At 38.7% G+C, this 25,875-nt stretch overlaps 1 protein-coding gene across 1 annotated transcript; it reads right to left on the bottom strand.

Moving 5' to 3' along the window:
* LOC121387784 (multiple epidermal growth factor-like domains protein 10) lies at nucleotides 1-23,297 on the bottom strand. The gene is made up of 7 exons (XM_041518991.1): nucleotides 23,199-23,297; nucleotides 8,529-8,732; nucleotides 6,664-6,792; nucleotides 5,794-5,934; nucleotides 3,993-4,139; nucleotides 3,375-3,527; nucleotides 1-1,455 (listed from the first exon to the last, which is right to left on the bottom strand). Exons 1-7 carry the CDS (start codon nucleotides 23,266-23,268, stop codon nucleotides 1,430-1,432), a joined length of 870 nt encoding a protein of 289 aa, XP_041374925.1. The 5' UTR covers nucleotides 23,269-23,297; the 3' UTR covers nucleotides 1-1,429.
* Nucleotides 23,298-25,875: the final 2,578 nt, after the last annotated feature.

Here is a 25,875-nt window from a genome sequence, read left to right as displayed (position 1 = left end):
TGTTATAATATGATGTATGGACTTAATCTATAAGTAGTAATTTACATTTTACGTACTAATATATTATAATATGATGTATGGACTTAATCTATAAGTAGTAATTTACATTTAGAACCTGCGTGTAAACAAATACTCTAGATAAGAAACATGAATACTACAAATAACAAATACAAATAACTAACCTTAGAAATCATCTAAGAATCCACCATCACACCAATACCGACAATATCATTTCCACACCGAGAACCGAACCGAATTCGTTTAACGTGCTCCTATAACACTACGTTTTCAAGCAAGACCATCACGGGCTTAATATCTGACTTCGCCAGTGACTAAGTCCGGGACAGGAGGGGGTAGTAAGTTTGAAGTCGGCGGAATTTGCATTAAAATTTAGAATAAGATCAGAGAGACCTAAGACCAAAAGAGAATATACTCTACTCATGTCTGGAAAAAGTTGAGTCCAAAAATAAACTTTGAGTGCTTGGCCAAAAAAACATTCTGGTGATTTGAGCTATTTAGACGGGCTGCCAAAATAATGTGCGTCGGACTATATATATATAATAAAGATAATTTTTGGAACAGTAGCCGAACATATTTAAAGTCCGACTAAGCCCTTACCTGGAGTCGAAGGTTCGTGGAAGAGTTGGTGCTACGGCGACGTCAGGAAAGCTCCAGGAGCGAGATCCGGAGGTATAGTGTACTAAGCTGCCCATTGACGTGGGGGTACTCCTTCTCAAAGATCATCTTGACCGTCCGATATATTGATGAGTTATCCATCTCTGCCATGAGGCGACCTTGGCTATAAATACCATCATGGCGCCTCGTCAGACAAATTCCTTCAAGAGTGATTGAATTCATACTTCCACTTCGCTATCCGGCAGTGGATAGAAAGTTCTTGTTTTGAAAAAAAAAATTGTTTTTTTATCTGGAGACGGAGCCGCTGCGGCAGTTGAGCTGCCGGTCTCCCAGCCCCCGTGTCACCTCTGGCGCAGGTTTCCTCTTCCGCAGTCTTCTATTTCTTTCTTTCTTCGGAGCTGGCTAAACGTACACGAAGGTCATTGTTGCCAGTGGCCCGGTGCACGCGAATCGGTACTCCAACAGCATTCCATAACTTGAAATAAGGGGGGTTAAATCGACAGAGCACGTAGATACGTCCGGCTTCATGTTCGCTAGGTTGGAATGTGGTGGGTGTGCCATACTGAGAACAAGAGCCCTCAGTATTTATGCTGAAGATTATATAACTAGGAGTTGGACAGAAACACCAAGACTGAAACACCAAGACAGAAACACCAAGACTGAATACCAGCTTACAGTAGACCCAAGGCTTGAAAGTGTAGAGCAAAGGACAGACGCAGCACAAGAAAGCAAGTGCTATTGTTAGGTGTTTGTGCAAGACTCATGCTTGCGTTTTCAATCAACATGTCACTAGTTAACAAGCTGACTGAAACAGAGCACCTGGAATAAAGAATCTGTATCAAAAGTAAATAATTAAATTAAAGAAGCATTATTATTTTCAGAATCACCTGAAAGACATTGGATTAATTAGGCATAGTAAACATTAAAACATTGCATACAATGATTATCTGTAAATAACAACACATAATTTAATTAGTTACAGGAAACGTAGTATAACCATTATAAAATACCATTATATACAGATAATGATCGATATTGTCACACAAACACATACATACATACACATGCACATGCACACATAGACACACATAACCACACACACACGGACATAAACACATAATACACACATAAATACACACATACACGCCTCAATAGCTCAGAAGGTACCATAGGTTCGAGTCCCAGAAACGGCATGGGGCAATTTGTCAGGACAGATAGGATTTAAGTATCTCCTGCGCCAGTGCTTTAATAGCTATGTATGTAATTGTCAACTTCGACATACATACAATATATAGATATTCATACATCAATACATACATACATACATACATGCATACACATACACACACTCATACACATACACACATACAAATGAAAACACAAACATATAATCTCTCTCTCTCTCTCTCTCTCTCTCTCTCTCTCTCTCTCTCTCTCTCTCCTCTCTCTCTCTCTCTCTCTCTCTCTCTCTCTCTCTCTCTCTCTCTCAATCTCTCTCATGTAGACGCGTGTCCAGATGTCCTCTGACCATCATGAGAATGGGCATAATATTACACATAAGTACTACACAAGGGCTACTCGAAACGAAAAGAGACAATTCATGAAAGACGAGAGAAACGTTTGCTTCTCTTTTTTGTTCTTTTTTGTTCTTTTTCTACTCCTGCCATCTGTAAACAAGCCATGCATCCAAGTAATCCAAGTACAGTAGAATCTCACTGAGACGCACACCGTTAGTGCGCCATAATATTTTCGAACCATCGGCTATTTAGAAGCAATCAATCGGCCACCTTCTGGAGTGTCTGTGACCCTTTATAATTTGCATTATCGATTTAAAACAGAAGCGTATTTATATGTTTCTAATGTTGTATGAAATAACGCACTAGTATACCAAGAAATTCACTGCTTTACAAATTGCAAAGGAAAGCATTGAGTATTTCGTGCTAGTTTAACCACGAAAGGTGTTTAGGTTTTATTGAATCAATTGCACTTTGCTCACACATTATTACCTCCCTTGTCCAACCACTGCACCAGATACATTCATGTCAGTGATATTGCCACTGGCAAAAACATAAGGTGTTCTATATGGCTTTGCTAAAACTACGTAAGGCAGTCATTGTCCTCTGCCTTTCAATGATCCAAAGGCAATGTTGCGACTGAGTGATCAGAGATTAGTGAATTATCATTTGCATGTGAGTGAAATTGCTAAACCACCATTCGAAGTGTTGAAAACTGAAATGGCACTATACATAACGAATGATTCGCATTGCATCTAAATATATATGAATGTAATTCGTGACATCGAAGAATATATTATTTGCTTCTACAAATTTAATGGAATACCGGTTCGAGCGAAATATTGCTAGTTATACTGATTTTCCATTAACAGGGCTGACATTCCATTGATAGGGCTGACATGTGCGAGTGAGGGCTAGTAATCGACTCAAGTGTTTCCTTAAACAAAGAAATCGGGACCAACAAAAGCAGTGTGTTCGACCGTTCCACGTTCGAGCAATGAGATTCTACTGTATTTCAATACAATACTGTATGTTTAAGTATAGACTATTTTACAACACATTTAATATGTAACATGATGCTTATAAAATATGGTTCTATACCAGAATCTCGGCTTAATTACTGATATACTCAGTAAAATTGATAAAGATATCTGCATAGCCAGGCTACACATTTAGAGTACAACGAGTCACTTTAAGTATTTAGCTTTAGTGATAGAAACTTACGAACTGCACAATCTGGCAATTCCCAGCCACTCAGACATCCCTGAGTACAGTTACCAAAGAATCTGTTACAGTCTTGATTAGTAACATTACTACTGCAGTGTCGATCATCACATGACGCGTTGCAGTTGTACCCATATGTTCCAACATAACAATCTGAATAAAAAAATAAAAATAAAACTTTCATATATAGCATGCAATACCGTTTAATCTATTTTCGATCCTTCTGATCGCATTTCCTCTTTTGATTAAAATGAAATGACACGTGGCTGCACATCTGATGTCACTGCTTCAGAATATTTTCTTGCATTCACATTGAGTTTTCCACATTATATAAAACTAAGTTTTAAAATGAACATTTCCATTATCTATTAGCTTGCCCTCACACACACCCTCCCCCCCCAAAAAAAAACAACAACAACAAAAAAAAAAAAAAAAAAAAAACAACAACACAAAAACACAAAAACAATCGTTCATATTAATATTGCTATATACATGATAACACTCTTGCAACTTTAACTATGAATTGTTTTCTACTATATGATATTGGTAGTGGACCGTGGAGTTAACGATAAATGTTTTCAGCAGTACCCAACATGGGAAGGTAAATCAATTACATACAATTGATACAATCCACAGGCCGATATCCTCGTTTACATCCACCAACACACTCCCCAGTCACGCGATCACAGGAACTGAAACTATCCAAACACTTCCGGCTCGTACAGTATTTTCCACAATTTCTTCCATAAACACCAAAATAGCACGCTGGAATATTTAGAAGGAAAACTGTTTACTAAAACATTTGTTTACCTGGTACAATATACATTAACATGATAACACCGACGTGATCAAAACAGTTGAACATATTAGTAAGCTTTAGCACTATGATTTATATGAAATGACACAAATACAAACATGCTTCATACCTTCATATTTCATATCCTTTTGAATAGTAAATAATAATTTTTCTACTAACAGATATATTGAAGTGTGCATTCTATTGAAAACCCAAAGCATAAATATACAATACATGAAATGAAGCATACTGCTCACTTACTAACCGACATTCAATTCCGATGCAATAGTTTACTAACCATGTTATTTAAATACTATTTCAACAATTCTATAAAGAAACACTTAAAGGGACATCCCTGAGTTTGCTGTATTGTAAGATATTTCCGACTAATAAAACATTTCTACGATTAAACTTACATATTAAATATATTTTCTTGTTTAGAATATCAGTGTCTGTATATTCAATTTGCTTCTGGTCGTCTTAATATTTGTAAGAAGTCCAAACTGGATTTTGTCTTCAAATAATTTCGTACGTACGAAAAAACTATATTTTTGGAAATAAGATGAAATTTAACGTAGTACAAATATTAGAACGATCAGAAACACGTTTAATATACAGCCACTAATATTGTATGCAGAAAAATATATTTGATATGTAATTACAATCGCTAAAAAGTCTCTGTTAGTCGATAACATCTTAAAAAGTGCAGCAAACTCAGGAATGTCCCTTTAAAAAGTCTCTGTTAGTCGATAACATCTTAAAAAGTGCAGCAAACTCAGGAATGTCCCTTTGAAAAGTCTCTGTTAGTCGATAACATCTTAAAAAGTGCAGCAAACTCAGGAATGTCCCTTTGAAAAGTCTCTGTTAGTCGATAACATCTTAAAAAGTGCAGCAAACTCAGGAATGTCCCTTTGAAAAGTCTCTGTTAGTCGATAACATCTTAAAAAGTGCAGCAAACTCAGGAATGTCCCTTTGAAAAGTCTCTGTTAGTCGATAACATCTTAAAAAGTGCAGCAAACTCAGGAATGTCCCTTTGAAAAGTCTCTGTTAGTCGATAACATCTTAAAAAGTGCAGCAAACTCAGGAATGTCCCTTTAAGGAAGAAAAGGTACGTTTTTAGTTGTTCTACTCTAAACAAGAAGACATTTTAAAATCTGTCTTCTCTCTCCCGCGCCAGATATTGTGCCCCCTATACTAGAGATTGTGTCCCCAACTTCAGATAGCGTTCTTACGGGCCAGCTTTAGGAGCGGGGGTTGAATAGTTTGTTTTGTTTTGGTTAACGACACCGCCAGGACATATTGATTTATCAATCGACGGCTATTGGATGTCAAACATTTGGTACTTTTGACGTTTAGTCTTAGAGAGGAAACCCGGTAAATATTTTCATTAGTAGCAATGGGTCTTTTATATGCACCATTCCACAGACATAATAGCACATACCACGGCCTTTGATATACCAGTCGTGGTGCACTGACTAGAACGAGAAATAGCCCAATGGGCGGAAATCGATCCTACACCGACCGCGCATCAAGCGAGCGCTTAACCACTGGGCTATATCCCGTCCACAAACAATAGTTGCACACTGCTGTACTTTGTCTAATAAGACAAAACTGTTTTATTACTTCTCGTACAGTCGTCCGTCCACCATCCTGGATCACATCCAAATGTACATTCCCCACTGCCGTAACATGATGATCTGCCTTTACAGTGTCTGTTGGAACATTTTTTACTGCATAAGTCACCATAGTGACTGGAATCACAAACTGAAAATATACATATTAATGTTATCAAATTTTGTAAATACTCTTTTTAAAACAAAACAACAATTTATTTATAAAAGTGGTTTAAACTTAGTATTATTAACATTCTGTTTGCAATATTATATCACAGTATGCAGATACGTTAATGCATTGATGATGTCAAAAGTGTCTTCCATTTACGGATGCAAGATGACTATAATATGTTGCCTGAGGCGAATCCACTGAACAGATTACTTCATATTTTATCTAAACATATAATAATATACAGGTACAGAACGTAATGTTTTAAATAATATAAATACAATGATATTGGCAATACAATATGTCAGTACGTGTATCTGTGGTTGTATTTTAAACAAAAGACTAAGCTCTAGAATCCAAATCCCGACACCTGAACCACATAATTGTATGACATTGCCGTACGCATGTACATACATGCACACACACGCACACACGCACACACACAAACAAACACAGACACACAGGCATACACACCTTGCATAGCTGAAGTACTTTCTGGTACTCATCTGGTTACCTCGTTCTCTTTTTTTATTACAATTCTTGTGATTGTTTCCATCGACACAACGCTCGTGCATCGCTGCTATTAGACCAGTGTATTAGGTGGATGTATGTGTTTCTTCCCAAAGTGGCCAAAGCACTTATCAGCAATTGTTTTATATATATGTATATGTCAGTACACACTGGAGATAGAATTCCGAAACTACGTCTTACCATCACAGTTCGTGCCAGTCCAGTTTGGTTTACATCCTCCTGTACACTCTCCAGTTGAGTATTTACATGATCCATTCAGGCAGTGACAAAACCGATTGCAATCATCACCGAAGGTTCCAGGATAACATACTAAAATAATGTATGATTTATATCAATATACACGTCATTAGCGCCTTTAATTCCTGTTATGTATGTATGCATGCTTGTGTGTATGCATGTATATATGTATGTATGTATGTACGCATGTATTTGTGGGTGTATGTGTATATAACCACCCTAAAATGGACACCCATGTGACCAAGACAATTGTCTGGTCTTAAGAGGGATCCAGTTTAGGAAGGTTACGTTATGTAATTTGTTTTAAGAATTCCGGTTTTGAGTGAATTATGATTTACAGAGGGTACAGTCTTGAAAGGTTTCACTATATATATTAACACACACGCGCGCGCGCGCACACACACACACACGCACGCACGCACACACGCACGCACGCTCCAACACACACACACACGCACACACACACACATATACACAAACACACACAGACACACGCATACACACACATATACACACACACATACACACACAAACATACACACACAGACACACACACACACACATACATACACAGAGACACACACATACATACACACACGCACACACATACACACACACACACACATACATACACAGACACACACATACATACACACACACGCACACACACACACACACACACATACATACACACACACACACACACATACACTGTGGATAGATTTCATTATAGAACAAGTGGTGATGAGGACAATCACAATTACAAGATATATTCATGCTCGTTATCGTTCTCCACTAATAACATTTCTTTAGAATTATAGCAGTCCATGGCATGGCACTTTACACAGGCTGCAATATTTTAAAGTATTATTTTTGCAGGAATATGCCTTTCAAAAGTATTAATTTATGTTTCTTGATTTACATTTACAACGGACTATGTTCAATATACTGAATGGATCACATTCTTTATTGGTCATAACAGTAAGTCGTACATCTATTTTTTTGAAACAGTCAAACTGGACCATCATGACTGCTATTGCTGCCCAGAAGAATATCCATCAAATGTAACTGTATTTAAGCAACTAAATACATTTAAATGATATGAATCAACTCTGGAGAAATATGTTTTTGTTCACTGTTTAAGGGCGGGACGTAGCCCAGTGGTAAAGTACTCTCTATTGGACTATTTCTCGTCCCAGCCAGTGCACCAAGACGGGTATATCAAATACCGTGGTATGTGCTTTCCTGTCTGTGGGAAGGTGCATATAAAATCTACCTTGCTACTAATAGAAAAATGTAGCAGGTTTCCTCTCTAAGATCGTATGTCGGAATTACTAAATATTTGACATCCAGTAGCGGATTATTAACAAATCATTGTGCTCTAGTGGTATCGTTAAACAAACTAAGCTTTAACTTTATTTATTGTTTAGATTTCGTCATTTTGTGTACACTCATTACTCTAAATTAATCGCTGTGGCCAATACCTCCGTGAACATAGCGCACGAAATGTGTATGGATAATTTATTACATGTACATGCATTTTTATTTGTGAAATAAACCAATGGTTAGCATCGATAATCGACCGATGTCATATTGCACTAAATACTTGTCCATCAAAATAATTTAAAAACAGTATGGCATTGATTAGACGTGAGACCAGTTTCATGCCTAAAAAGAAACATATCGGCAGCAACTGCAACAACAATAACTACAAAGCAACAAAATTAAACACCATCGGATTTGGCACATTAATCGCAAATAAAACGCAAATGTATGAATGATTAATGGAATACAGTGAATTTACTCACTGTACACTTCTACTTCACAAAAGTCCATTGTGCTTTCACCGTTTGGTATTTCCCGGTAGAGAGTGATGTATCTGGCTGTATTGCCACATGTAACTGTTGTTGTATCATAACTGTCTTTAGTGGTTGAACCACACAGGTGGCCCGTATTCGTTTGGTTGGCTTCTGTTGAGCTGTAGATGTAAATCCCATTTCTTCGATGTGTATCTGTAAAAATAATAATGAATAATAGTCATGGATGACAGGTCGATGTTGATATTGTATTATATATTTAGTACTGCTGTTATAATAATTATTAATAGTAGTCGTGGTGGTAGTAGTAGTAGTAGTAGATAGTAGTAGTAGTAGTAGTAGTAGTAGTAGTAGTAGTAGTAGTAGTAGTAGAAACAGCAGCAGTAGTAGTAGCAGCAGCAGCAATACTAGTAGTAATAGTAGTAGTAGCAGTGATTAAAATAGTAGTAATAGTACTAGAAGTAATAGTGATAGTAGTATCTTAAATGTACTTATGTTGTGTGAATGAATGGATGAATGAATGAATGAATGTTTAACGACACCTCAGCATGAAAAATATATCGGCTATTGGGTGTCAAACTATGGTAAAGGCAAATCAATGATCAACATCAATATAAAAAGTCTACAGTTAAATAAAAACACAGTGTAAAACAAACTGTGAAAAAATACAAATATCACAGATAGGTAATATTAAAATTTATAATGAAATTCAGTATCTCGAAGAAATTGTAATAAAAGGTCAGGATGGAATTGAAAGGTTTGCTTCACAGTTCTTTGTCCAAATAAATATTTTCGAGTTTCATTGAGATGAAGATACTCCACCAAAATATGGCGTACCGTCAGAGGACACTGACAGTGCTCACACTGAGGTGGGGGTTCATTCTTCAAAATACGTGAATGGGTCAAATAAGTATGACCGATGCGAGCACGACACAAGACTAGTTCATCCTTCCTGCACTGCCTATAGGAGGACTGCCACTCTCTCAAGACTGGTTTGATAGCATGAAGCTTGTTCGCAACCACACCGTTCCAATCATGTTGTCAAGTCGAAAAGACATATTGGTTGATACTGTTTAAAATCAGTATAAGGTACACCAACTCTGGCATGAGGCAAATCCAAATCAGATTTGGCGGCTGAATCTGCATTTTCATTGCCCCTAATGCCAGCATGACTGGGCACCCAACAAAATATAATGTCTTTATTGGCATATTGATAAAAAGACACACTTCCGTATCACCATCCCAATTAAGGGATGGTCCAGCTTCATATTGCGTAAAGCATGGAGACACGAAAGTGAGTCGGTAAAAATTATAAATTTGGATGCAATCGAATCTTTGATTTCTTCTAGGCTTTAATGACTGCCCAAACGTCAGCACTAAATATAGATGCCGAGTCAGGCAAGTCTCATGGAAAGTATTTTCTCTAATGGAAAAACTGTAGCACAAGCCACATAATTCCCATCTCGTGATCCGCCTGTATACACAGGTATGTAATCACGGTGTGTGAATGAATATGCCATATGACTGGAGTAGTTTGCAGTTACAAAGTAGGCCTACATACTCTAAATATGGATTAGAGCAGATAATCCACAAATATCTTGACAGTGGATATCGTAATATATATATATATATATATATATATATATATATATATATATATATCAAGGGTCCAAAGGAATATTTATTTATTATCCACCAGTTGAAGATATTTAGGGAAATTTAACCAGTATGTAACACGTATGTTATAATGATTTGACGTGTACAACAAATGACATAATTTTAGGAAGCGACATCATAACTTAATACAGGTTCCCTAGCTTTGGATCTGTGTAAACGCTTACCAAAATGACGTCACTTCGGAAAATAACGTCGTTTTGTCATTTGCTTCTAGTTACGTTTGAAACGTTTTGACATGATCCTATGTTGTTATTGAGAAAATAAATATTAGGGATAATATGGGTAAGAAAGAAACTATTACACACGCGTATGAATCATACTGGTTTTACGAAACTCGTGTTAGGTTTCATGTACGGTCTTACTATCCTCTCGCAATACAAGAACCTGACGCTCGTTTCGTAAGATCAGCATGACACACATGATCATGTCATAATATCTCTCTCTCTCTCTCTCTCTCTCTCTCTCTCTCTCTCTCTCTCTCTCTCTCTCTCTCTCTCTCTCTCTCTCTCTCTCTCTCTCTCTCTCTCTCTCTCTCTCTCTCTCTCTCTCTCTCTCTCCCTGGTGATCTGGGAACTGTGGGCGAATCTGTGCCATAGGATCGAGTTCCCGCAATGCATGAGGGAATTTGTGTGGGCACAAATGAACTTTATCATCTGTGCCCATGCGTTAATATCTACACATGTACTAGTCAAACCAGACATACAAACAATATATATATATATATATATATATATATATATATATATATATATATATATATATATATATATACATCAGTACATTCAAACTACTAGTCAGATTCCAGGTTTGCCCACAAATTCCTGTACGTTATGGGATGTCTCTTTGGCTTGTAGGTCTATCGTCCTTTAACAGAACTTTCTTAATAATATCTCGGTGGCCGAATGGTTATCATGGTGACAATATTTGATGTTAGTTATATGCACCTAAGCATGCGTTAAAGGGACATTCCTGAGTTTGCTGCAATTTTTAAAATGATATTGACTAACAGAGACTTTTTTAACGATTGTAATTACATATCAAATATATTTTTCTGCATAATATATTAGTGGCTGTATATTAAACGTATTCCTGGTCATTCTAATATTTTTACTAGGTTAAATTTTATTTTATTTAATAAAATATTTTTTTTTCGTACGTACGAAATTATTTGAAGAAAAAATCCAAAAAATATTAAGACGACCAGAAACACATTGAATATACAGACAATGATATACTAAATAAGAAAATATATTTAGTATGTGAGTTTAATCATAGAAATAGTTTATTAGTAGGAAACATCTTACAATGTAGCAAACTCAGGGATGTCCCTTTAAGCACAATCTAAATAGAAATATTGTTTTAATATTATAAGCTGCTGTGAGACAGATGAATCGAAAATGTAATGCAAAGGAAAGGTACTTAAAATTAACTTCTTAATTTTTAAAACTGGTAATTAGCATAAAGCGACCTCGTCATATAATTGTGCACATAGTATATAAATCCCATAAACGTATCAATTTTTATACGCCCATCTATGGGTCGTATTATGGTATGGCGTTGTCCGACCGTCCGTCTGTGAACTTTTTCTTGTCCGGACCATATTTTGCTTACAGATGCATACAGGACCATCATACCACACATGTAGGAACAACTTGCGATGGCGGTGTGTCGCCTACTATTACTGGGTCACTGTGACCTACGTTTCACGGTCTACTGCATATAACACTAAATTTTTGTCTGGACCATATCTTGCAGACAGATGCATACAGGGCCATCACACCTCACATGTAGGAACAACTTGGGTTGGTCATGTGTCACGTACTATTACTAGGTCACTGTGACCTGCTTTGCACGATCTACTGCACATAATAGTGAATCCTTGTCCGGACAATATCTTGCATACAGATGCATACAGGACCATCAAACTCACGTGTAGGAACAACGTGGGGTGGCGTTGTGTCGCGTACTATTACTAGGTTACTGTGACCTACTGTTCATGGTCTACTGCACATAACACTAAATCATTTCCTTGTCCGGACCATATCTTGCATACAGGAAGGACGGAAGGAAATGTTTTATGCTTTATTTAACGACGCACTCAACACGGTTATATGACGTCAGACATATGGTTTAGGACCAGACAGTCGCCACTTCATGGGCTACTCTTTTCGATTAGCAGCAAGGGATCTTTTATATGCATCATCCCACAGACAGGATAACACTTACCACTGCCTTTGATATACCAGTCGTGGTGCACTGGCTGGAGCGAGAAATAGCTCAAATGGGCCCACTGACGGGGATGGATCCCAAACCGACCGCGCCTCAAGCGAACGCTTTACTACTGGCCTACGTCTCACCCCACATGTAGAAACAACTTGGTATGGTGGTTTGTCCAAATCAAATAGTTCATCCATCCCATTTCAAAAATGTCACACAACTAGAATTCAGTTATACCGATAACATATTCATTAATATCTATGTTTTTTACCGCCAAACTCCTGATTGACGGTCCCTTGTTAATAATGCTGCCTCCACATATATAGCAAAGCTATTTTATTATATAGGTTCAGGCGGAAATAGTATTTATTCTGACATTGGTTAACTTATGCTAACAATAATATAATTATTCATACCATATAATATTATTACATTGTTTTGTAGTTTTTGCATAATATATTAGTGAAATTATAAAATTGATAATTGAAAGTAAAGATGTTCTTAGTGCTAGATACGACTGATGATAATAATTCATGTAGATGCCAGTTATATACATTAAAATATACGTAAAGCACAATGTAAACAGAAATGCAAATATAAAATATTACAACAACACAGAACCACCACCCCCCCCCCCCCCCAAAAAAAAAACCCCACAACAACAACAACACAACAACAACAAAAAAAGAAAAGAAAACAAAAAAAACAAAAACCCAACAACAACAACAACAAAAAAAAAACACAAAAAAAAAAGAAAACACACAAAAGAAAACACAAGAAACACACACAACAACAGGCCATTGAAATATATGTATGAACTGTTGTGAGAGGTGAATTGTACATGTAATGCACACTTGCTTAGTAATGGTATGTAATTTCACTTTTTTATGTTTTAAGACTTGTGTTTTATGTAGAGACATTCAACATTTCAATGTACGTGGTTTAGACTGCATGCACTGCACTATATATGCCACTATATTAACTGACCAAACAACACTGATTGTATTATAGAATCCCCGTGACAGGAGTAGAAAATTGCGGGCTCGTCCGGGATCTGAAACGGGACATGCATATTTAAAAAAGTATTGTTTGTAAATGGGGGCTTTATAAATTAATTTTACAAATTACCAGAAGTAGCAACGTTGTTCACTAGAAAATTAATTAATAATAAGTGCGTCATATCTAAACATGGATAAGAATTTGCTGGATAGACCCACGCTCAGTGTAGTGGAGATTAAGCGAGCACGTAAGGCCGAGTTAGTTGAAATCGCGGGTGAGCGAGAAATTGATTTAACACCAGCTAAAACCTTAGGAGATATAAGATCAATTATTATCCAGGAAGTTTTTGGTGATAGTCCTGTTATGGAAGACAGTGAGATTGTTCCAGAGATACAGATAAATGAGTTAAGTGTGGAACAACAATTAGCTTTTAAAAAGCTTGAGTACGAAAGAGAAGAACGTGTATTAGATAGAGAGAGAGATAGAGAAGATAGAGAGAGATAGAGAAAGAGAAGAGAGGGATAGAGAGAGAGAGAGAAAGAGAAGAGAGGGATAGAGAAAAATAAGATAGAGATAGAGAAGATAGAGATAGGGAAGATAGAGAGAAGGATAGGGAAGATAGAGAGAAGGATAGAGAAGAGAGAGAGATAGAGAGAGAGAGAGAAGAGAGAGATAGGGATAGAGAATTCCAGTTAGAAAAATTAAAAGTGGAACATAAGTTAAAGTTGAATACTGAAGAAGTTAGACGTGAGGCAGGAAATGGTTTTAACATGTTGGAGGCTTATAGATCAGTGCCTGTATTTGATGACCAGGAGGTAGATATGTTCTTCCAACTTTTTGAACGGGCCGCTAAGCAGCTAAATTGGCCGCAGTCTAAGTGGACATTGTTAGCCGTGTCTAAGTTTAAGGGGAAGGCTAGTGTAGCTTATAATTCAATGAGTGATGAGCGAGCCAGTCAGTACGACCTAGTTAAGGCGGCAGTGTTGAGAGCGTATGAATTACGACCTGAGGATTATCGTTTACGGTATAGCGAGTTGAGAAAAACGCAGGGTCAGTCTTATAGTGAGTTTGTGGCTAAGAAGGCAGGGATGTTTGATAAATGGGTGGTGTCTCATCAGGTAGAGTCATATACCGAGTTACGGGAGTTGTTGATCTTACAGGACATTAAAAATGGATTACCAGTTAGCTTACGTATTCATTTAGAGGATTGTGATGTCAAAAAGATAGAGGAGGCAGGCATAGTGGCAGATGATTACGTGTTAATACACAAAGCTCAGGCAGTACAGGGTAGCTCTTTACAACAGGGTGATAAGAAGAAATTTCAGCCAGGTTTTTCCCGGGAAAGTAACTATCGGGGAGAGTCATCTAGTTGGTCAGCTAGACAGGCAAGGAATGCACCTGGTGGGCAAAGTAAGGATAAGCCTGCATTATCAGCCAATGCACGAACTTTTCGTCCACATTGCAGTTACTGTAAAAAGGATAACCATCTTGTCGGGGACTGTTTTAAAAGGAAACGCGATAATGCGCACGTGGTCGGTTTAGTGAGGTCAGCTCCGTTAGCGAGAGAGTTAATGGTTAGTCACATGGCAGAGAAAGTAAATCCGTATGTGTCCACTGGTATGGTTTGTGATGTGAAACAAGAATTGAGTCCTAAGGCAATATCAATCTATCGAGACACAGGCTGTAATCTGTCGCTTATAACGTCAAAGTGTTTAGCTGGTATTGAAAATTCAGATACAGGACGTAGTTTGGCTTTAACCTCAGTTACTGGAGAAAAAATGGTTGTCCGGTTACATAACGTGTTCTTGTGTTCGAAATTTGTGACGGGACCAGTCATTATGGGTGTTGTGAAGGACTTGCCTTTTGAAAACATAGGAGTTTTGTTGGGGAATGATTTGACTAGTCAGTGTTGTCAGCCGAAATATAACCAATTGTTAATGAAAAACAGCCCTTTACCCATAAAAGAGTGTGAGGTTGATGAGGTTAGTTATCCTGCGTGTGTAAAGACTAGGGCTATGGCCAGAAGGGTAACGCGAGACCTAGAGGATATTTGTGATTTGTCTGATACGTGTGTGAGCCATGAAATTGGAGTGGATGAGGTTATCAGTAAAATGGTAGATAAGTCAACTGAGGAATTAAATGTGGTGGAACCTGTTGATCTCCCGTAGAGGGGAATTGAACCAGTTGTGTTTGATAGAGGGGATTTACCTTGTAATAGACAAGAGTTAATTCTAGAGCAGGGGGCTGATCCAAAATTGTTGGCAGCTCGCACTACATTGTTAACAGAGGGTGATATGGAGGATCAGATGTCAGGTTATGATATGGACAAGGGAGTATTAATGAATAAGAGAGTTAGAGATAGGAAGGCTAGTAAGCAACTGAGCCATGCTCAGAGCAAAATAAAATCAGTGTTTGATAGGAAGGCTAGGAAGCAACTGAGCCATGCTCAGAGCAAAATAAAATCAGTGTTTGATAGGAAGACTAGGAGTCGGGAATTTAAACCAGGGGATAAGGTGCTGCTGTATCTTCCCATTAAACGGGGTTCATTGCAGAACAGGTATTTCGGGCCCTATGTTGTGCACAAACGGGTTTAATTAGACAGGGTATGTGATAAACACTCCTGATAGGGTTAGGAAAAGTAGGTATTGTCACATCAATTTGCTAAAAGGTTATTTTGACAGACTGCCGGTAGTTCCAGTACTACCTGTCCAAAGTGAGAGTCACTCAATTTCCTGTGATGACGTCAAGACTGCAGAGAGAAAATTAACCAACAGCCAGATTCTAGCAGACTTGAACCCCCAACGAGCAAAGTTGACTACGTTGAAACAAGACAATGTTTCCATTTGTCAGAACCTTCCAACGATTACCAACACCTTATGCCAGGATGTGCGCTTGGAACCCAACGCTACACCTATTCGACAGCATGCCTATCGGAGAAAACCTGGAAAACGTGCGACACTGAAAAAGAAAGAAACGAAGTTCCAGTGGTCAGATGAATGCGAGAAGTCATTCAATCGTCTCAAGCAGATGAGCTACTCGTCTCCCGTGATGGCAGCACCAGACTACCGAATGCCGTTCAAGCTAGATGTGGATGCCAGTGACGTGGGAGCTGGAACTGTGCTGTTCCAGGAAGACGAAGACGGACTGGACCATCCTAATGAAAGCCTCCAACCAGAGAGTTTTGAGATGGAGTCTTCTTCTGCAGGAATTCCCAATTACCATTGAACATATCAAGGGAACTTCTAATGTAATCGCTGATGCCCTGTCCCGAAGTTGAACGTTATGATAATGTGTTGACATTCTTGAATTCTGTTTTGTTTTTATATATTTTATTTGTATACCAGGGACTCAGAGACTCAGTGTGATTACTGGTAGTCACCTTATTATTACATGTGTTATAAATGCCCGTATGCGTCGGTTAACGCACCTTTTTGTTTTAATGTAGTATATTTCCCTATTCCTAGAGTAGAGGAAATATCCTTTTTGAGGTGGGGGTGTGTGACGGAACATGCTCTTAAATTTGTTTTCGCCTGTCGCGATATTAATTGTGTTTGAGGGCCGTGTGCAGTTTCATTGCACTTAGCCCAGGTGGGCAACTTGTTACGTAATACTTCTGTGCGACGGTCCTCGAGCTGTACTTTCTAATACACACCCATCCAGGTGCGGAGGCCATGTTGCGAGTAGTTACGTAATACCTCCGCGAGTGCGGTTTTTACAACCGTGATTTGGCGACGATGGCGACAGCCAGTCTGACGATCAGAGAAAAATATACCGACTCTGTGAGAGGTGGAATATCAGATGATAGGTGAGGTACCGCGTTGTACCCCCAGGCGATATTCGCTGTCTCTGAGAGTTTTGAATAAATAGCTAGGGTTTAGAGATATCGAGAGAACGATAGGAAGGTATCCCGGGGGAACGTTGTCCGTCCGGACTTTTGTAAATATATTATTTCAGCTCTGTTGTATAACCTTGATGTGATTGATGTGACTTTAAATATTTTAATACTGTATTATACCAATATTCTTTAGACAGTGTCTTCGGACATCTGACGAAGTAAATCGTGGACTTTTTGTTCTAACATTATACGAGTATTTGGTAATATAAAGCTTAGCCAGTCATCCTAGAAGACCTAGGTAAACTGTAGGTTATTGTCTTTATTGTGATAGGTACCAGTATTAATTCTGTATTACAAGGTTATTGAATGAGTAGTTAGGGTTAATTAAAAATTAACCAGTTAGGAATAGTGTTGTAATTCCTTTATTAATTAAGTTCCCCTGGCAGCGTTTCTAAATTATCACACGTGTGGGTGTTGTGTCACGGTGAAGTGATTAGCATATTGTGTAAACTAGACACCTAGAGATTAACTAATTAAGTGATCAGTTCTGGGTTGTTATTATTGGTGTTATTAATTAACTACTGCGGCAGTACATTTGTCAGCGTAGGTTAATACAGATTCCAAAGTGTATTGTGTTTTTGTTGTGTTTTCTAGTGAACTAAACGTGCTATAATAATATATACTTTATATAAGATCGTATCTCTGATCATACCTAGAGACGAGCCACAGCGGGTATATACTGCCTGTTACAGAGAGATCTAATAGATATACAGTTAGGAGAGATATTTGGACAATCGTGTTTTATTCAGTTACGGGTATTATAGAATCCCCGTGACAGGCGGTCAAAAAGAAATTAGATATATAACTAGTTTAACGGGGGGGGGGGGGGGGGGGGGGGGGGAAATGGACAGAATTTTGAAAATAGCAATTAGTAAAAGAAATTAGAAGGATTAAAAAGTTTGAGGTGAGCGGAATTTGGAATACGAATTTAGTAGTTTGTCAAAGACCAAAAACAAAAATGAGCTACACAATAAAATTAGAGTGCTCGACCGAAAAGGTTTTAAGATGATTTGAGCAATTTAGACGGGCTGCCAAAATAAACTGTCGGACTGTTTACCAAAAAAAATAAACATAAAATTTTGAACTGCGGCCGAAATGTTTTAAGTCCAACTAAGCCCAAAACAGGAGGTGCCTGTCCTAAGAGAGGTTGGCGCCTATGGAGAGTTGAGGACCGGTCCAGCAGTCAGTGACGGGATCAGGTGCTTCCTGCCGAGCAAGGCCTGGATGACGATGTTGTAACCGGCGCCGCAGATCGTCTTGACGAATCGGTGGATAGTTGGGCTGTCCATCTGATGTAGAAGAATCGCTTGTCTGAAGATCTGCTGGCGCCGGTGTGTCACGACAAGTCCCGTAGCGTCGTTGAACCGCAAGGTGTGCAGCTCGTAGTGAGTCCCATCCGGCAGTGGCTTCCATTTCTTGTTACTGTACCGGCCTCTCAACTTCTTCGTGTCTGTTGTATCCCCTTGGACGTAGTCCCGGAATTGTCTCTTGAGTTTCTCCAAGGCCAACTCCCACGAGTCTACGTCCTCCTCTGCAGGCGGGGGGATTGTTGGAACAGGCGGCTTCGACTTAGCAGGGTGGTCGTCTGGTGGTGTGACGGCTTTCCGCTTAGCAGCCGTAGCAACAACTGTATCCATTACCGACTCAACGGGAGCGGTAGGTAAAGTTAACCGATTCACCGGAGTCGGCTTGTCCAGTGTTCCGCTGGTCGCGTCCGTTGACTTGTCCGCCTGTGGCGAGCTGGTCTCCTTCCGCTGAGTAGATGGAGGGGGCGACGACGCAGATGGAACCGCCAGGTTTGGTTCCCCCTGTGTCGCCCCTGGCGCACGTCTCCTCTTTCCACGTCCTCTTCTCTTCCTCTTCGGGGTGTCGAGATCGCAGTACACTAAGGTCACAGTCGCCCGTGATGCAGTGTACGCGACTCGATACTCATGGAGCACGCCGTAACAACTAAGAGTCCCGCCAGGTGGGGGGGTAGCTCGAGAGCACAAACAGCAACGTCTTGCTTCATAGCGAGTTGAACTCGGAGTGGGTATGTCAAACAAGCGAAGCGCGTCTGTCTCGGGTGGTCATGGCTGTCGAGGATCAGGGTGGTACTTACAGAATAATAGGTCGCTGACTAAACGGAACGAAATGATTCTGTGTTTGGGAGTCGGTGTTTGTCCGTGGTGGAGAGCCCTAATTACAGACACAGTCTGGTTAACTTCAAAGAGCATTTGTAATAATTGTTAGCGCTGTTTGTTTTTGCTCTCAATGTAGTGAATCGTGTCAAACTTTAGCTTTTCTCTTTATATATCAGTTAATGTTTATTAATTACCAATCATTTAGTTATGATCCAGCAATCTGGGGAAGGACCCGGTAATGTGGGGTTTGCCAGATTGGTTTTAAAAAGTTCTGATTTGTTGTCAACCAAGCAATCTTGCGTAGGGCCCAAAAATGAAGGGTGGGTGGCCAGATTGGAGAGTAGAGGTGCGAAGCGTAAATAATTTTGTGTAAAACAAATGTACTTATAGTGTTATTCGGCATCCAGTGTTTTATTTGTTAGTTACGTTCCGCCATGTTTTGACACCTGTAAAATACGTCAATGTTACTTTTTGTTATTTATATATGTATGTAAATGCCTTCTTTTTTGTTTTGTTTTTTCTGTCAATAAATACGTGTAGCCTTTATGCCCAAGCATATATTTCAAATTCATCTGGGTGATCGTTTTTGTTTTATTTACTTACTTTTACAATATACGCAAAATGAATGTACGACAAGAGTCGAAGATGCCAACAGCTGGGGTGGGGTGGGATAAGATGGGGCGCTGTGAGGTGAGGTGACTGATATATTAATTCGCCTTTGAACTGGGGATGCATCGTTATTAGAGTTCAGAGGAAGGCAGCGAAGCGTACGTTTCTTACAATATTAAGCGAAATAAACCAGCTGCAATGCTGCAATCAGCTGCAATGCAGTTTCAAATTTGTGAACTCTTATATATTAATTTCGAAAACTCGAACTCTCTGAAACTCGAACTAGTGAGAGTAAATCCAGGGGAGTGCAAATTATATGTGACATCAACATACACATATAATTAAATCTGTGTTAAGCAGCATTCAAACGGAGTACCAAAAGGTGGTCTTTTAAAATAGGTACTTGCTTAATACAGGTCAGTTTACACTATATTAGATAAACAGGGGCGGATTTTGCATTAGGTAAGGGTGGGGGCGGTTCCGAAACAATATTTAAATGTTTATAATTTGAAATTATAAGTTTTACGTGGACATCAATTTAGATCTACGTGGTGGGGTTTGGGGTTTTTTGTAGCCCCTGGGGGGGGGGGGTGTCCGTACAACTAGGAAACCCCCTGTAATCCGCTCCTGATAAAATTGGGAGAATAAATGTTTGACCTCATACATATTTCAGGTGGTAGCAGGCGCGGATTCAGGCTGGGACCCAAGGGGCCACCCCCCCCCCCCCCTCCATTTTTGTTGAAACAATATATATTACAGAAAACACCTGTCAAGGACTTTAAATTCTAGTTTCAAAAACTACAACGGGTTTTGGGTCTCCTCTATTAAAACATCGTGGATCCGCGCGTGGGAAGCTAAAACAGGTTTGACAGTACATAAAAATAGCGACATACAAAACCGGTTTACGTTACGGTCTATGAAAGATGGCAAGTAACGATATTGTTCTTTCTTTAAAAATAGAGGTTGGTCCGGTCAGCTACAAAGTCTGCCGGCCCGAATTAAAACCTACCACACCAAACATGATTGACTCACACTAACGTATGAATTAAAACCTACCAGACCAAACATGATTGACTCACACTAACGTATGAATTAAAACCTACCACACCAAACATGATTGACTCACACTAACGTATGAATTAAAACCTACCAGACCAAACATGATTGACTCACACTAACGTATGAATATAAACATAAAATAATTGCCAGGACGACAGCCCCCAAAAAAACAATTTCACGGACAAAAACAGGTCGGGGAGCAGTATTTTGACCTCTGTACCTGTCAATATATAATGAAACTCAGCTCCTATGTCATATGTTGGTTTACACTTCAAAAACCAAAACCACATTTATTTTCGTTAATATGTGAGTGTATGTGTGTGTACGTGCGAGTGTATGGGAATGTCTGCGTTTGAGTGTATTTGTCTATGTGTGTATATTCGCGTGTGTATTTGTGCATGTGTGTGCTTGTGTATTTGTGCATGTGTGTGCTTGTGTATTTGTCTTTGTGTGTATATTCGCGCGTGTATTTGTGCATGTGTGTGCTTGTGTATTTGTCTTTGTGTGTGTTTATCAGGCACGGAGGAAGCAAGCAGACATTGAGGGGTCTGACATAGATCGAAGGCGCAACGCAAAGGAGATTCGGGGGTATATTTCCCCGTAACATTTTGAGAACTAGATGTCCTGAAATGCAATTTCTTGCATTCTACAAGTAAAATTAATCTTTTGCCTTCAGATTTACAACTACTAATATTTTCATTCAGAATCATTGGGTATTTATCCACACGTGTATTTGTGTTGGTGAGTTTAATGCGCGCACATGTGTGAGCGCGCGCTTGAGTGTGTGTGGTTGTTTTGTGTTTGTGCTGGTGTATATTTACGACGTGTGAAAACTTGTAGTCGAATACCTATATAGGTCTTTCTACAGAAAGTGTCACGTTTATGTCCCTGCACAATTTCGATTTTATTTATACATAGAAAAGTAAGTTTGTTGTCTTTAACGATACTTTAACGTCATACCTCTTTCAGCTTTGATAGTATTCTGTATTAGTGGAAATGTCCCTGTCCCATAGCATTATGCACTGTTTTCAGAAGACTACTGAATAACTTTAATGTAATTTAATGCTGATTGATAGAGATTTTATTATGTTTCTGGATACCTGATTCAGACAGCTGATGTGTGTGTCCAGGACAGCGTGCTTGAGCCTTAATATAAGCCCGAAAATAACTACATAAATACATGAATGGATGAATTTTTAACTTATATTTAAAAAACAAATTCAGTCGCTGAATTTAGTCTATTTATTTAAATTGTGTTACCAGTCGCATCTAACATCTATCAATATGTTCCCAGAAACACACAATTATTTTAATAGGCCTTTAATAGTTGTAGGCTGAAAAAACGGAACTATTAATTACATACGTTTGCTAACAAGTAGTGGTAGTCTCAAGAATAATAGTGTTTCAATGATAGTCTTGAATGTCCATGGTGTTACACGTTGTCACTGATGTTACTTTTCTGTCATTGGTGTTACTTAAAATATTTTAACTGTTATTTCTCCAGAAACTTTATTTTTGAAAGGAAAGCATAGCTTCTACCTTTATGACTTTGGTGAAATTTATTTTGAACGTCTCCATATTTTTAAATAATTTAAACTGCCACAGAATATAATTTAAGTCACATATAGAAAATATGTGTGGAAATGCAAAATTACACCCTTGGATACTTTTCAATGCTAAAATTATTCTATATTATTAAGGACACCCAAATAACACATCCATGTGCTCTTGATCACTATAAACCAATTCGATCACACTGCTGAAGTATTCCACTTGTCCGGTAACACCAATTGCATAATGAGCTTGTTCATAGAGTAACATGTGTCTGCACGTGCAGGCTGATTACAGTTCTGCGTGGCCAGATATCATTTTATGTTTCTTTGTTCATCTAGATTTCAAAACTTAACAATAAAACTTTATATCTTTTAATGGTCTATCTTGAATTTGTATTTTGAAAAGAAATGTTTTCTATAGAATGACCCATATCCTAAACCGCAATCCACACTATAATGGCACGTAGCAGTTATTAACCTCTTTACTGTTAAACTAATACATTCTGCTGTATTAGAGCAGCTATCCTACCTGACACTGAGTCTTTTCTAGAACAAACCCACAAAACAGCAACAAGTAGATACGCCCAACACTTCGACATTTTGTGATATCTGTCCAACCAAGAAGTAAAACAAAATGTCGTGCTCAGGGTATACAGTTGTGTTTGTTTGTGAGAAACTCGCCAAGCAGAACAATACAGGCACGTATACACGCATTTGTGAATGGAGGATCTAGACCGTGACGATATTTTAAACAGAGATGTGACAAAAGAAGAGATTGAATCACTAATACAAGACTTGAAGTGTGGGAAAGAAGCTGGTTCAGATGGTATTAAAGCAGACATCTTTCAGTGTTGTAGTACCTTATTGATACCATATCTGTTTGCTATATTTAATATTATGTCGACAGGTATTGTTCCTTCTGATTGGGCAAAAGGAATTATTGTACCTGCCCATAAAAAGGGCAATGTTAACGGTGTAAACAATTATAGAGGTATATCATAATGGATATTTTGGGGGGAAATACTATCTTCAGTACTTAATAATCGTTTGCAACGATTTGCAGAATTTGCAGAATTTCCTGAAAAGATTCCAGAATCCCAAACAGGCTTTAAACAAGGTTCTTGTACAACAGATAATATATTTACGCTGCACTGTTTATTTCAAAAATGTTTATCAAAACGTTTTATTGTATAATTGTTGATTTTAGAAACGCCTTTCACTCCATTACTAGGTAGTTATTCTATTGTGAATTCATGGTAGATTAACGTCAGTGATAAAACACAAAATGCATGTTGAACTAGCACTTAAATATAGATACGCTACTTGCTCGCAGTTAGGATATGCATTTTATATTTTGCTATCATGTTCTTGTATATTGCAAACGATTATATAAACGGTTGTGTATGGGCCGATGGCCTACACACAGAAATGAATAAACGAGCGACGTTTTTAAGAGGTTCGGGTGATGCTATCCCGGAAATGACATCACACAAAATAAACTGTTCTTGGACATCCCGTGCACATTCACCGTGTCACAAATAAATTCGGAAATGTTTGTAATGGGCTCCCCTGATGTGCAGTCGGTCTTGGATTGATCCCGTCGGTGGGGTCATTGGGCTATTTCTCGTTCCAATCAGTGCACCGCGACTGGCATATCAAAGGTCATGGTATGTGCTATCCTGTCTGTGAGATGGTGCATATAAAAGATCCCTTGCTACTAATGGAAAAATGTAGCAGGTTTCCTCTCTAAGACCTCTGTAAGTACTGTAACCTCACCGTGTTGCAGGGGTGAAACATTCTTTATGAGAATGGCTAATACAGTTTGTTGGCCGTGAGGTGCATCCCGTAATGCTGAATGATGGGATCATGGTGGTTGGGTTGGGGGCATATCTAAGAATATGTTTTTTGGCAACACCCCACTTTGACCCGGAGTTTAGCCAGACGGGTGATCAGGGAGGCCCGACCTGATCAATCGGCTGGTCACGCCAAGCTCGAGAGCAAACACTCTTTGTTTTGTTTTGTTTTGTTTATATAGTTAAGAACAAACCTTGTTTGATTTACCATTTGTATTTGTTGCTCTTGGTGCGGTGGCTAGGATCAGTTGGGTGATTTATTGTTCGTTTCTTGCCCAAGTATATCAGACATGTATCCCTGGCATGATTTCAAACGTGTGTATGGTGGACAATCAAAGTGCCCATTATTACTATAAAGACTGTTCAATGTCATAGAAACAACAAAGCTATTACAGTTAGCCAAACTCACATGCACATGTTTGTATGCGTGTGTGTGTGCGTGCGCGCGCGTGTGTGTGTGTGTGTGTTGTTGTTTTTGTTGTTGTTGTTGTTGTTTAACATTACAATACAACGAAAGGCGGCTGAATGTCATAAAGAAAGAAAAAACTCAAAACCAGATTTTCCTACATTCATGTGAGTACTAGTATGTGTGTGTATTCGCGCGTGTGTATGTGTCTGTGTATTCGCGCGTCTATGTGCATGCTTTAGCTTGAATAAAGTTAGAGTGCTTATATCCCAAATCAAAATCCTCTCTTACCACATCTAGCAGTTATTTTCCTCATTACGATTAAACTAATACATAACACTGAGTGTGTTTTAAAACAAATCCACGATGCCACGAGAAACAGATACGACCAACACTTCGACATTTTGTTTACATTTCTCCAACCAGGAAGTAAAAATGTCGTCCTCGGGGTACACGGTTATTGTGCGTTTTCGTTCGTGGTTTTTTCGTGGTTTTGTTATGCGAGTGGGTATCTCGCCACACAGGACAAATAGGCGACAATACTAGCATATGAGGCTAACTCTGCTACTTGCAACGTTTCAGTGAACATATACACCAGCTAGAATTAAAGTTTGTTTAAAGTTTGTTTTGTTCAACGATACCATCGGAATATAAGCATGTTAATATCTACCAAACAGTATGTCAAATTTAAGGTAATAAAGTATTGTGCAACACACATTAAAAAAAAATGAGGCCGAAACGTCCTACTTGGACCTACCCACGCGCCGAAACGTCCACGGCCGAAACGTCCAGGCCGAAACATCCTGCTTGGACCTACCCACGCGCCGAAACGTCCACGGCCGAAACGTCCGGGCCGAAACGTCCAGGTCGAAACGTCCTCGGCCGAAACATCCTACATTCACTACTTTTACCTCAATCATATGGTAGGTTTAGTGTTATCATACTTT

This window comes from Gigantopelta aegis, chromosome 13, assembly GCF_016097555.1.
Source record: "Gigantopelta aegis isolate Gae_Host chromosome 13, Gae_host_genome, whole genome shotgun sequence".
NCBI lineage: Eukaryota > Metazoa > Mollusca > Gastropoda > Neomphalida > Peltospiridae > Gigantopelta > Gigantopelta aegis.
This window is presented reverse-complemented; position numbering and strand designations above follow the sequence as displayed.

Coding starts and splice junctions, on each gene's coding strand:
- LOC121387784 (XM_041518991.1), bottom strand. CDS start 23,268: ATGTCGAAGTGTTGGGCGTATCTACTTGTTGCTGTTTTGTGGGTTTGT. Junction 8,733..23,198: donor TAGAAAAGACTCAGTGTCAG/GTAGGATAGCTG, acceptor TTATTTTTACAG/ATACACATCGAAGAAATGGG. Junction 1,456..3,374: donor ATTGCCAGATTGTGCAGTTC/GTAAGTTTCTAT, acceptor TCTTTATTCCAG/GTGCTCTGTTTCAGTCAGCT.